Here is a 12,730-nt window from a genome sequence, read left to right on the forward strand (position 1 = left end):
GAGAGAGACTGACAGGAGGATTCAGACTCCTTCACCACACGCTCCGGGAGTGAAGCCGAGAACGCCGACCTACATTGTTCTATTTCAAAGGTCTACTAAACAAGCTAATGTGACTACACCAAGTGTGTTTATAACATTAGACGTTTTAGATAATTCAACCATACATACTGTTTCTATGTCACATGTGACTGGCACAAGCTCTGAATGAATGCTACATGGGAGAATTTTTCCCTGTGACCAGGGAACACTTGTTCATCTGACTGTGGGATAGAGAACACCTGCATCAATATGACACATTGCTGAGGAAACAGTGAGTGTCTCTAAGCTCATCTTGTGAACCATTACACATTTCTAACTAGATACATTTCTCCTGTGAACTTTAGGTTAATATTCTAAAGGAAAATCAGAATGAACTGTTTGAAGTATTTCCTTGTAAAGACTGCTGAGACTAAACAGACTGAACAAACACTGGCCAAAGATAAAAACAGCTGGACTTCTTGAGAACAGATGAATGGTGTTCATAGTTTGTGGGTTGCACAGATATGTGGATTTTGTGGCTCTAAACGAATTCTTTAGTTTTAGGACACTGTCACATGTATATCAAGAATACTGTCTGCCTTGTGTAGGAAAAGTTAGACATTTTAAAGATTAGCATTAAGTTTCCCTCACAGACCACTTACTTTATGAATTATTTAGTGTTCTGCATCTGACCTCTAACATATTGAGCTAAGGCTGTATTTAAAGTAGGACACTTCCCGTACACCGGGGTTTATTGGTAACAGTTCAAGGAGTTTTACATCATATAAAAGGACAGAGTTCAGGTCTTTAAACCTGCAGGACAACCATGCATCCAATACCAAGTCTTCACAAGATATAAGTTAGTGTTTATCTATACAAGTTAGCCATCGAATTTTGTTTTTCATACTCCGCAAAATGGTGCGACCAATTTCTTAAATATGGAAACATTTTTACAGTGCAAGTTCCGAGGTTAAAAAACAAACATACATGTGATTTACAGATACTCTCAAATTAAATATTCATACTCAAATGGTACTAGGATGAAAAAAAACCTCATCCTTTATGGGTGCAAGTGAGAGGGTAGATCATGATGGTGAAAATGGAAGCAGAACTGTCCAACACTGATACAAAATTCCTGGTTCCACTACACCAGCATTACAAAGGTTTGCCCCAACAATTTCCTCAAGATACCAAACATTGCAATCAACTGCATACAAGAAATATTGTAAGAAGACACCTAAAAAGGTAAGGGAAAAATTGGCCATGCTCTAGCAATAGCAATTAATTCTTCTGGGGCGCCGCTGTCAACAACTGAAAAGCTTCCCGCCAAAGATCATTTTCAATTATCAAGACCATCATACGGTTTGCCCATCAGATACTCTAAGAGCAAGCCACTTTCAGAGTCAGAATAAGTGTAATCCAATCTGACCAAGAAAAGGAATAATCCCAATGAAGCCATATGTCTTATAGATGGCCAGACAAATGTGCACAGGGAAGGAATAAAACTTTGTAACCCCTGGGCAAGTTTTTTTTATAGAGGAATTGAAGTAGGAGAGAACAAGCATATTGTAAAATATATCAGTAGTAAGTATGTGCAGTCCTAGAGAATATTAAGACTTGTAAAGTGGTAACTGAACGCAAGTAACAAACACAGCATGGCATATTAGCATGAATATCCACATACTGCAACAATAAGATCTGCACCCAATGTACTAAGCCTGCATTTTTAGAGACAAAAAAATGCAAAGAATAAAATCTTAGCCCTCAAAGTCTACTGAAACCAGATGGGGACAGGGAAAGTTTACAAACACAGTTCTTGATGAGGGTATCTTCTGTGTCAGCTGCAAAACTCCCTGAAGATTCTAAAGCCAATTTAATCAGCATTTACTGCATCTGACAGTGTGCTCCTCACAGACATTTCTCATCATATTGCCCAGATAAAATCAGCTGCTGCCCAGTATTTAAGTCTATCTCCACTACAAGTACACAAGGGGACTCTAAATCCTTTATTAACAAAATCTCTCTCATAACATGGCAGCAAGGTCTTTGCCTAACACAGCCAGTCATGTTCTGGAACAGGCCTTGCCAACCTGTAGCCCTCCAGGTGTTGTGAAACTACAAGTCCCAGCATACCTTGAAAGGTACAGGATGGCTATCTGCTGGCAAAGCATGCTGGGGCTTGTGGTTTCACAACACCTGGAGAGCTACAGGTATGTTCTGGAATAATGATCGTCATATATAATTTCAGTTTGCTTTACAGTAGTAGCTCGTATCAATCAGAGCAAACATTACGTTTCCAGACTTCTTAAATCTGGCGATAATGAAGAATAAGAAACAGTAACTAGGTATTACATATTTTTCAATTTCTTCTAAAGTGCACTTTAAAAAATAAAATAAAATGAGTGGCTTTCCAGAAACACTACATCACTACAATAGACAAGGGGTGGGCATTTTGTGGATATCTCACATGATTAAGTTTTAAATGGGTTCAGTATTTCAGAAAATCACACCATATTTGCTAGTGTAAAGACAAACAGGCAGAACATAAATGGACTAAAAAACAAATAAAAACAAAGTTGTAAGTGTTGTTAATTTAAATGGCTAAGGCACAATATGTCTACAACTATTTACAAGGCGGGAGCTACTTCAACGGAGGTCTGCAAAGACATACTTTGTGGGAGATTCAATGGAATGTGCCGCTGGACATCACAGCAATGTCCAGCTGCGCACACTGCCATCTATTACAGTAAGGAATCTTCGCTCATTTTTCTGTGCATCTCTATGGGTAGTGAGGGAAAATGAGCAAAGATTTCATGCAGGACATCGGCTCGATATGTCTGCGTGGACCGTTCTGAAGACACATCGCACTGAATTGAACCTTCTCCTTGATAAATGTGTGTAAGCTGTGATTGCTCTCACTAAACAATAAAGGAAGGAAAACCTACATGGACATGGTAATCTATACCCTGCATATTAATGTTACATTTATCTAATGTAATATAAAATGATAAATGTTGAAAATGATTATATTATAGGTCATTACCTATATTCTATGACCGTGCTATACTCTGCTGGCAGAGCTAACATTTCTGCAGATGTAACATGGCTTTACCCATAATCCTTTTATTCCATGCCAGTCTTATTGAGAGGTGATAATCTTCTCAGAACAAAAAGACTAATGGTAAAGAATGTGTGACCAGTTCCAGAAAAGAATGAAGAAATGTCAGTAAGAAAGAAAGAGGTGTCAGATACAACAGTTTAAACTGCAACTCCTCAGAGAATTACATTTTCCAGGGACTTTCTATTTCTATTTTTGTGACCATTGGGTACAACACAGGCTTAGATCTGTGCATTTGATACTTCTAATTTTATCTACAAATCAGATCAACAGTAGGGCATCCGAATCAACCTCAAAGCTAAAATTCCCTGAACTTGGTAGTTCCCACTTAAATCTGCTCATAGCCTGCACAGAAACAAAGCCTATTTTATATGTCTAATCATCTGTAATTGGCACATCTAGGAAGAGAACATGGGAGGTTACATGGCTTTTAAACATCATGTTCAAGTCTAAATTCTAAAAAACAAAACCCGGAATCAAACCCATCAATTACAATTCCAATGCTGTAAAATGGAGGACGACACATCATTCTATTTCATCATATAAAGTAATGATCCTTCAACCCCACATGCAATATATGTTGCTTGAATCTCACTGTCTGGTGATCAGTAAACTGGAAAAAGCTCATTTATGTGCAGACAAGCATAACATACAGAACCCCAGCAGCGGATAACTAATACACTATGTAGAGCCCTAACATCTCAAAACCAATGATTCATCCACAGCTAATGACCAAAACGCTCCTGCAGAGCAAATGGTCACAATAGTCTTGCTCTCTGCGCACATTAACGACCATTTAAATCATTTCTGGATACACAGTCAAACCCACAGTTTACATTGCCTCAGTAGTTCATCTTTTAGTATGTAAAGTTACACAATATTGTACATACACCATGTAGGATAGAATAGGTTTGCTCAGACAGGGTAAAGACGGATATAGTTTTTTCTTTTCTCATAAGTAAAATGTTATTTTACTGGTCAGATGGGGCATTTCATAAAAAGTTTAAACATTCTGGATCCAATGGTTTCACACGCAAAAAGTATAACTGTGGTCAACTGCAAATTCCCTCCAGTGTTTTCCTTGTGTAACTTGCAGTTCTAAGCAATTTTAGAATGTTGTCTCACTACACTTTCCTGGAACGCACATTAAAATGATACCCGTTCCCCGGAAACCATGCTGCAATCGTTGGAACTGGGGTGCCAGTAGGTCTAAATTGTAAGAAAATATTTTTAGAAACCCAACCCCCTGCAAACTGAGTTCAGTGGCATAGAAACAAAAATAATATCATTAGCAATAAAAATGCTGAAACTAGGGAGTTTTTGCTTTTTATTTAGTTTATTTAGTTTAGCTGCTTAATATAAAACAAAATAAAAAAAAAAATAAAACCTGAAAGATCTCAAAGTTGATTCAGTGTCAACATTTCCAAGAAACAGCTGCAGAAGACAGAGTAAAGGCTAGGTTACTTTACTTGGAAAAAAGCCACACTTAAGACCATTGTTTGATGGAAACAAAATGATTGTGTCTGGTAAAAGGGACAAGTGACTATCTAAAGTCTACATTAAAAATAGTATACTTCTCAATACCATTTGTTCTTATTTCCATTGCAATATGTTTATATATGATTACTGTTTGAATTTCTCTAATTTCAGTGCCTCTCCCCCTCCCCCTTTTATCTTTGACCCTTCTTTTGGTGGCTCTTGTACTTCTCCCCCCAATTCTGTCCCTCCTACTATAAACAACAAAATTCGGAGGAAACTTCTTGGGTATTCATGTTTTACTGTTTATTGTATTCAATGTTCTTGTTTCCTAAAGAATTTAAAAAAAAAAAAAAAAAAAAAAAGTAGTACACTTAAGCCTTAGTTCTTGTTAATGACTACATGCATGCTTTTTTGAGAAATGCTACTGACTTCTCAGAACACTGGGGAGAAGAGGAATTTATAAAATATATTAGGTCTTAGTTTATTAGCACTAAATCTAAACACAGACGTATATTTATACAATCGTACCAAGCAGTACTTGCTTTCATTGTATACAATTACCAGTTTGTGCTGTGCATAGAAAGGTATTAAATCTCAGACAACTAAATACTATTGGATTGCTTTAACCACACATACATGGCAATTTCATACCAGTTCCCTCCTCTTATGGGGGTCAATTAAACTCCACGTTTTCATATGTGAAAATAGAACACATTAACTGTACGCCACACTATTCTTCACCTTTTTGCACTATCGTGATGAAAAAAAAAAAAAAGGGAAGACCAACACCAGGCTAGACAGACTGTGCCGGACACACCAACATGGAAACTCGGAGTGGTGTTCCCATGATAGAACCAGCAACTGCATAGACAGCGTAGGGCTAGAGCCTCTATGGATAGGAGGCAGCAATAAACAGCATGCTCCCTCTCTCCTACAGCCTACCAGCAGTCACAATATAATGGCCCATAGTCCCTAAAACTTTTATCTGTTATACCACAATAAAAAAAAAAAAACAACAACAACCACCAAAACAACCACAACGTAAAAATATACACTTTCAAATCAATTTAAATAAAACATTCCCCAAACACTTGACTACCACTTTTTAATAAATTAAAATCATCGTGAACCACTATTACAAAAACTGAATAATTTCCCATTGTATTAAAGGCTGCTGACTGTGCCCTAGAGTAACCAAGAGTTTAAATAGCCACTCAGCCCATCACAAGTGTTTCTCACATTTGCCACTTGTGGTTGGATAGCTGCTAATGGAAGTCCTAGTCAATGGAAAACTTTTTGACTTTCTTTCTATGGAGGAAATGCTACTAGCTATATTGTGGAACTACATATAGCAGCATGCACTGGTAGCTATGCTGCTGGTTCATGTCAGTCCAGCCAATGTTGAACATGCAGTTCCACAGTAAATAGCAGTTCAGCAATAGTTAAGTAAACAGCTGGTGAATCAGTGCTGCTCACAGTTGGATACCAAACCGAGTTTCTCTTCAAACTTTTCTGTTACTACCTCCCCTACTATCTCCCTATGAGACCTTCAAGCAGGCAATTCCATTGCAATGGAAGAAAAATAAGTGTGACACTTTGAGTGCATATTTAGTGCAAGTTTATATAAATGAAAAAAGTAGATTTTTTTTTTTTTAACTGAACAACAAACTTTGCAGAGGAATTCTTATTTCTTCCACCCAAGTTTGTAATGTTTAAAGTTATTCTAATTCATATTTTAAATCACATCACAATGAATGAAAAGACATTAGTTGGACAGCTTGTAAACTAGACATGCAAATGACATTAGGCTCCTAAAAACGTCCACAATGCATTCACCTCAATGGAAAGGATGTGCTGAGCTGTCCAACTGGTACAACTTGATGAGCCAACAAGGTCTACTCCATCTGTTAACCACCAAGTCCATCATACAAGTTAATCAAATATGTAAATCATTGTGTAACATTCCACACATGTATAAATTATGACAAAATGATACATTGTAATTGAATAACTACACTGTGTTCGGATACCACTTTAGGTTCTTAAAGACTCCCTGTCATGTCCACCTTTGGACATCAGCCCTAGATAGAAACTGTACATAAATGCAGAGTATATTCTAACTCCATGTACAAGATAAAGGGTAAAATGATTCCCCACTAATCTCATTCTAATTTTAGTTGCTATCCCACTCCTTCAAGAAGGTAATTATAGAAACCTCACTGTGATAACAATAACTAGGAAGAACCATAGTAATAATTGCAGAGACAAAAACACCTTACCACTGCTGGTGATGGAACGTGAATGCTGCCAACTGAGCGGGGTCGTATATGATTAGCGAGATGGCATAAAACTACCCCATCCATTAGTGCTGCCCCAATGTCATCTGGCAAAATCACCTTCAGTCTGGACTCAAGATTCTGTGGAAATATTAAATATTGCATTTTCTTTTATTTATTTATTACACAGCACCAGAAAGCAAAATGAATAAGAGGCACTTAAAGATATCTGTTTATAGCCATTACATACTATGAAGATGCATCAGGGGGGAAAAAAAAAAAAATCTCTCATTGATCATTCCAATAATTATACAGAATTTTTTTTTTATGCGATAAATCATAAATATTGCTGTCCAGCAAACACACAAATATTATCTCACTGTAGGCTCTATCAGGGGTCTTTACAAATATGCAGCACCAAGACATTCAGCAGCCCAGTACAATCCAGAAGAATAGAATATATAACAGACAATAACCACAGAACATAAAATGAAACCATGGGGAAGAGGGTATTGCTTGCTACATATTACAATATAGGAGGTAATGGAGCAATAACACACAAATGCTTGATTTGTAAAAATTGACCAGCCAGCATTTGTCGAGTGCTCAGTAGGCTGCATGAAATGGTCATTCAGCTACTTTCTAGGCAAGAGTAAAATGCATTAGAGAAACAAATATGGAGTTAATGGTTTTGGACAGAGTAAAGATGTAGTGAAGAAAAGACAGGAGTTGAAAAAGTGAAATTGCATGTAACCTGTGAAAACAAGTATCAAAGCGAGTGAGGGGTCCTACGTGCAATGAGAAACAGCTGTGCGTGCAAAAGGAGTACAATACATCATAATTTGGGAGCATGCAGTCCTTAAAATGCACTTGCAGAGAGATAAAAAAATAAAATAGGTATGTGACAAGTCTCAATATGCCTTTGAGCTACAGTTTAGCACAACACCAATGTAATGGAAACAAAGAAACACAAATCACAAATTCAGAATATCCAATAATGTGATGTTGACTGAAGTGTGCGTGTGCGTGTGTGTAGGGGGGGGGGGGCACAATTCTGGATGAGGCTCAGTGTTGTTTCGACGCGCTCATTTCCTGACACTACAATCTCAGAACATCCCGAAGTTTCTGGCATTTCTAAGGGATGCAAGGAACAGTTGAAAATTGCCAAAGATACATTGTTGCGAGTGTCTTTGTGGACCGTTCCAAAGGCACTTTGCCACAACTGAATTCCCTCCAACAGTAATAGAAGCTAATATTCCACTTCAATGTACATGGAAACCATTTAAAACAGATGAAAATCTACAGAAAGGTGTAGGTCTACTGAAAATTGTGAAATTGCATTTATGAAAGATAAGCAACAGTAATAATCAACCATTTATTTATATAGTGCCAGCAAATAGCGCTTTACAACTGGAGACAAACACAGTAACAAACAATATTGGGTGATACAAGAGGTAACAAGGCTTTGCTCGCAAACTTACAATCTGTGTGAACATTTCGAGAAAAATAATGAAGTGTAAGAGATTCACGTATAAAAGTATTAAGCAAAACTGTTCTACCTTAAAAAGAAAAGTTTGCATTATTTGAATACAACATATTAAAACAGTCATGAACTAAATGTGTTGATGCAAAATTTGCTGAAACAAGCACAAAATAAGCTGCATTTTCATTAAGTTTCTGTTTATTATAACCTATCAGTCAAGTGTTATTAAAATAATTAGACATTTTTCATTTTAAGATTTCCTTGAAACACATTATACTTGCTTCAGGGCACTGTCATTTAATGCACAGACAGACACGAATTCTGGAGAATTAACAAGTTCCCTTCTCGCCTCTTTTTAATAGTACACGTTTACAGGGTGGGAAGTAAATTCTGAAATAAGGGGATATTATCTGTATAAATGCAGAGCTTCCTCTGTTTGACAGTAAAGCTAAAACTCCTGAAACTAGTAGTAGATTTCACATACCACAGAAAACTTTAGGCCACTTACCCACTGACGCTATAATAGTGAAAACGTGAGAAAGATTGGCATGTCAAATGCAAATGTGCTAATCGCGTTTTCAATAGCATTTGGAGCTCACTGCTGGGATCCACAGCTTCTTACCAGAGATACATGTATGAGGATAGAACAGGACGCTAGTTACAGCAGCAGTGGGTATGGGGATTCTAGAAACAACCTCATGCCCCTTTCCACGCGTTTTACTTGCATTAAAAACACAAGTAAACAGGACTTTGTTAAATGCTAGCGAGTATGAGGCCTTAGGAGCGGTGTGTTTGTTAACAGCTATCTTCTGATAGACTCCAATCTCCTCAGCTGTCACTACTACTATTTTTTTAAAAAGTGGGGAATTATATAATAAAATGTGCATACCATGTATTTTCATTTATTAATTCTTGTTTAAATGAGGAACAGAAAAAAGTTAAGTTAAGTATATCTCTGGAATGGTAGTACTATGTAATTGCTCAGTATAAAAATGATATAGTCTATCATTTATAAAAGGTAGGAACTATAATATACAAATAAATTGGCAAATTAGCCTCAATAATCACTTATTTTCCTTGAAAAACTCTATGACTCCACTAACAAATGGCTTAGTCCTTAATTCACCGAGTAGACACAGGGACAAAAGTGGATATTCCTTTAAAAATGTATATATAGTGCAACTGTTCCTTCATTCATTGTCTGAGCTAATTCTCAAGCGGTTTTTGATCAACAGATAACATGGGAGCGAATATTTGGGCTGTCATATTCAAGGAAATGAAATTATTGTGAGTATAATCTATTTCCTCCTCAGACTCCATGGCTGCCCTAATGAATGGGATTGTACCCAAGCGATAAGCTTGAACGTCAGCCATTTAAGTGAAACTTCATTTAAGGGTTCAAAAGGTTCTGATACTAAACCCTCCAAAACAAGATTAAGATCTCAAAGTGCCACAAAATATTTGACGCAAAGGACATAATAATTTTGTTGTTTTTAAGAATCTCCTCACTGATGTCAATCTTGTGTCCAGAAACACGGATCTGCACCTTTAATGTACTAAAGTTCAGGACCTTCTGTAAGCCTTCTTGAAAGAAATCCAGCACAGAAGGTATGATAGCGATCACCGAATTGGTCAATCTGGATTTGAAGTATAAATGTTTTCCAAACCATGTAATACACTATGGAAGCATTTCTCTTTCTTGCTTGTAATACCACAATCAGCGTGTCAGAGATGACTTTACTCTTGAGCAACAGCTTAATCTTCACCCCATCAAGGAGTGAGTCTCTGGATTCTGGTGAAAAATAGGCCCTTGCTGCAGAAGAAAAAGTAGTAAATACCCTGCTCACAAATTGCAAGAGGTCTGCCGCCTCTTATAGCTTAATAAAAATAAAACCCAGAAATATGCAATTGTGAAATAGCGACCACACAACAGAAGTCAATATAAATGATTAGACCATATTTATTGGCTACTAGAAAATATGACAATGTAAAATCTAAAAAAAAATCCTAAACAGATCACATATGAATCGTAAAATGTGAAGCAAAAAACGTAACATATGTAGAAAATCCCATGAGAAGATCTGTATGTATATCAAAGCGTCAGTCCATAACTGAAATGGCCATGTATAAATCGCTGATTCCAAGCAAAGACAGAATAATAGTAATAATTAATCCGAATGTATGCACACTTCTCAAGTGTTCAAGATGTTCATCAATAGTGTGCTTAATGGAAATGCAGGCGCTTGGGTATAATATCTTTGCCCAATGGATAAAATCACACAGTCATAATCCCAATATACTGAGAGCATCAGCACAATGTGTGGTAGAAAGACACATCCGTTTATGCTCAAGATCTGCTGGTACCTTACTGAATTCCTCTTGAACTGTACCGCTGGAGTACATCGTGTGGAGCTGTAAAGGTCTCTGATGAAATCGCAGTGTGCAATGAAACGCAGCAGACTGGATTTTCTGTGACCCATGTAGTACATCATTCATCATTATCTGGAAGTCAAGGTCATTAGCTTATATTTTGTCATTGTAGAGTGGTTTTTACAGATGGCTGCCACCTTTGATCCAATTGCATTACTGCGAGCCACGGCTCCAAGAAGAAAATGGAACTTCTGTACGTGGGTATACTTACCTGGGGAATTCATTTCACAGTGCACCAACTGCTGATTTGGCGAGGACTGCTTCGTTGTGGTGCTCCACACAGTATACTCCAGCGGGACAGTTTAAAAGGAATTTGGTAAGATACCAGCAGATCTTGGGCATAAACGGATGTGTCTTTCTACCCCACATTGTGCTGGTGCTCTCAGTATATTGGGATTAGGACTGTGATTTTATCCATTGGGCAAAGATATTATACCCAAGCGCCTACATTTCCATTAAGCACACTATTGATGAACATCTTGACCACTTGAGCAGTGTGCATACAATCAGATCAATTATTACTATTCTGTCTTTGCTTGGAATCAGCGATTTATACATGGCCATTTCAGTTATGGACCGACGCTTTGATATACATACAGATCTTCTCATGGGATTTTCTACATATGTTGTTGCATGTTTTGCTTCACATTATACGATTCATATGTAATTTGTTTAGGATTTTTTTTTTAGACTTTACAATTTATCATATTTTCTAGTAACCAAAAAATATGGTCTCATCATTTATATTGACTTCTGCAGTGTGGTCACTGTTACACGATTGCATATTTCTTAGTTTTATTTCTTGTTGCAGAAGATCTGGCCAAAGTGATAGATGAGCAGGTTCTTCTAGGAGCATCTCCTATGCTGCTGTCAACCCCGGCTGGTGAAGCCAGAATGGAAGAACTGCTATTACTTCTACTGACTTGATCTTCAGTGTGCCTAGAATGAGAGGAATAGGAGAGAACACATACCCCCCCCCCCCAGTCTGAAGTTACAAAATTTTGTCCGAGCACCCGTTCCAACTGCTCTAGTCTTTGTGACAGGAGTAGAATCACTGTCTTTGTCATCAAATCTATCGGAGGGGCCACATACTTCTCCATCAACTGTTTAAACAACTTATTGTCTAACGCCCACTCCCCTGGGTGGATTTGATGCCAATTCAGATAAACTGACACTTTGCTGTCCTTGCCTGTTTTACGTGAAGAGCTGAAAGATCACAGATTGTTTTCTGCCCATGATCGGATGGTTGATACCCTTGTTTTACTGTAGGGGTCTCCTTATCGGCTTATGAATGCAACTATCATCCAGTTGTCTGAGAGAATTTTTTTAGAGGTTTGTGTTGTATTTCATGCTACAATGCCCCTGCTTGCATAATATTTGCCTGCAGATTCTTTTAAGTATTATTAATCTGTTTACTCAGAATCTCCAGTATCTTGGAAAAAAAATGTCCTGGCTTCCTCATTAGTTTAACCACCTTCACCATCAGATGATTCATCCCTAATGGAAACAAACATACAGATCTGCATAAAGAAAACTCTTGTATTCTATCCAAGTCTTAACCCTGGTCCTTTTAACCCCCTGATATGCTTGAAGGTCTTCTTTTGAAACAAAATATTTAAATCTTCCAGTTAATCAACTCTTTATATTGCTTTGGGGGACTCACTGAATTTTCTATATGAGGAATACAGTACACACAAAGCTTCTTTATATCATTAGCTAAGTCCTTATCGCATGCTCTACAAATGCGATTAGGAGTCTTGCTAGTCTAGTCCTCTTCACTTCTACAGGCTCTGAAAAAGTACTGGGAAAAGTGAATAAGAAAACGAATTATCCTAATTCCATGAACACCCCCCTAGATAGCAGTTTTAGGTAAACTGGCATCTTTCAGCTTTTTTCGGGGCTAGCTCCAGATCCATGTTGCAGATT

General features: G+C 37.4%; 1 protein-coding gene across 6 annotated transcripts in view; it reads right to left on the minus strand.

Annotated features, from left to right (window-relative positions):
* Positions 1-12,730, minus strand: part of LRCH2 (leucine rich repeats and calponin homology domain containing 2) — a 79,712-nt gene that overhangs the window by 10,991 nt on the left and 55,991 nt on the right. For all 6 annotated transcript variants that reach the window (XM_075187213.1, XM_075187212.1, XM_075187209.1 and 3 more), the window contains one exon: positions 6,895-7,032. In XM_075187213.1, the coding sequence (XP_075043314.1) occupies positions 6,895-7,032 (138 nt within the window). The remainder of the gene's footprint in view (positions 1-6,894; positions 7,033-12,730) is intronic.

Source organism: Mixophyes fleayi, chromosome 9, assembly GCF_038048845.1.
Source record: "Mixophyes fleayi isolate aMixFle1 chromosome 9, aMixFle1.hap1, whole genome shotgun sequence".
In the NCBI taxonomy this organism is placed as follows: domain Eukaryota; kingdom Metazoa; phylum Chordata; class Amphibia; order Anura; family Limnodynastidae; genus Mixophyes; species Mixophyes fleayi.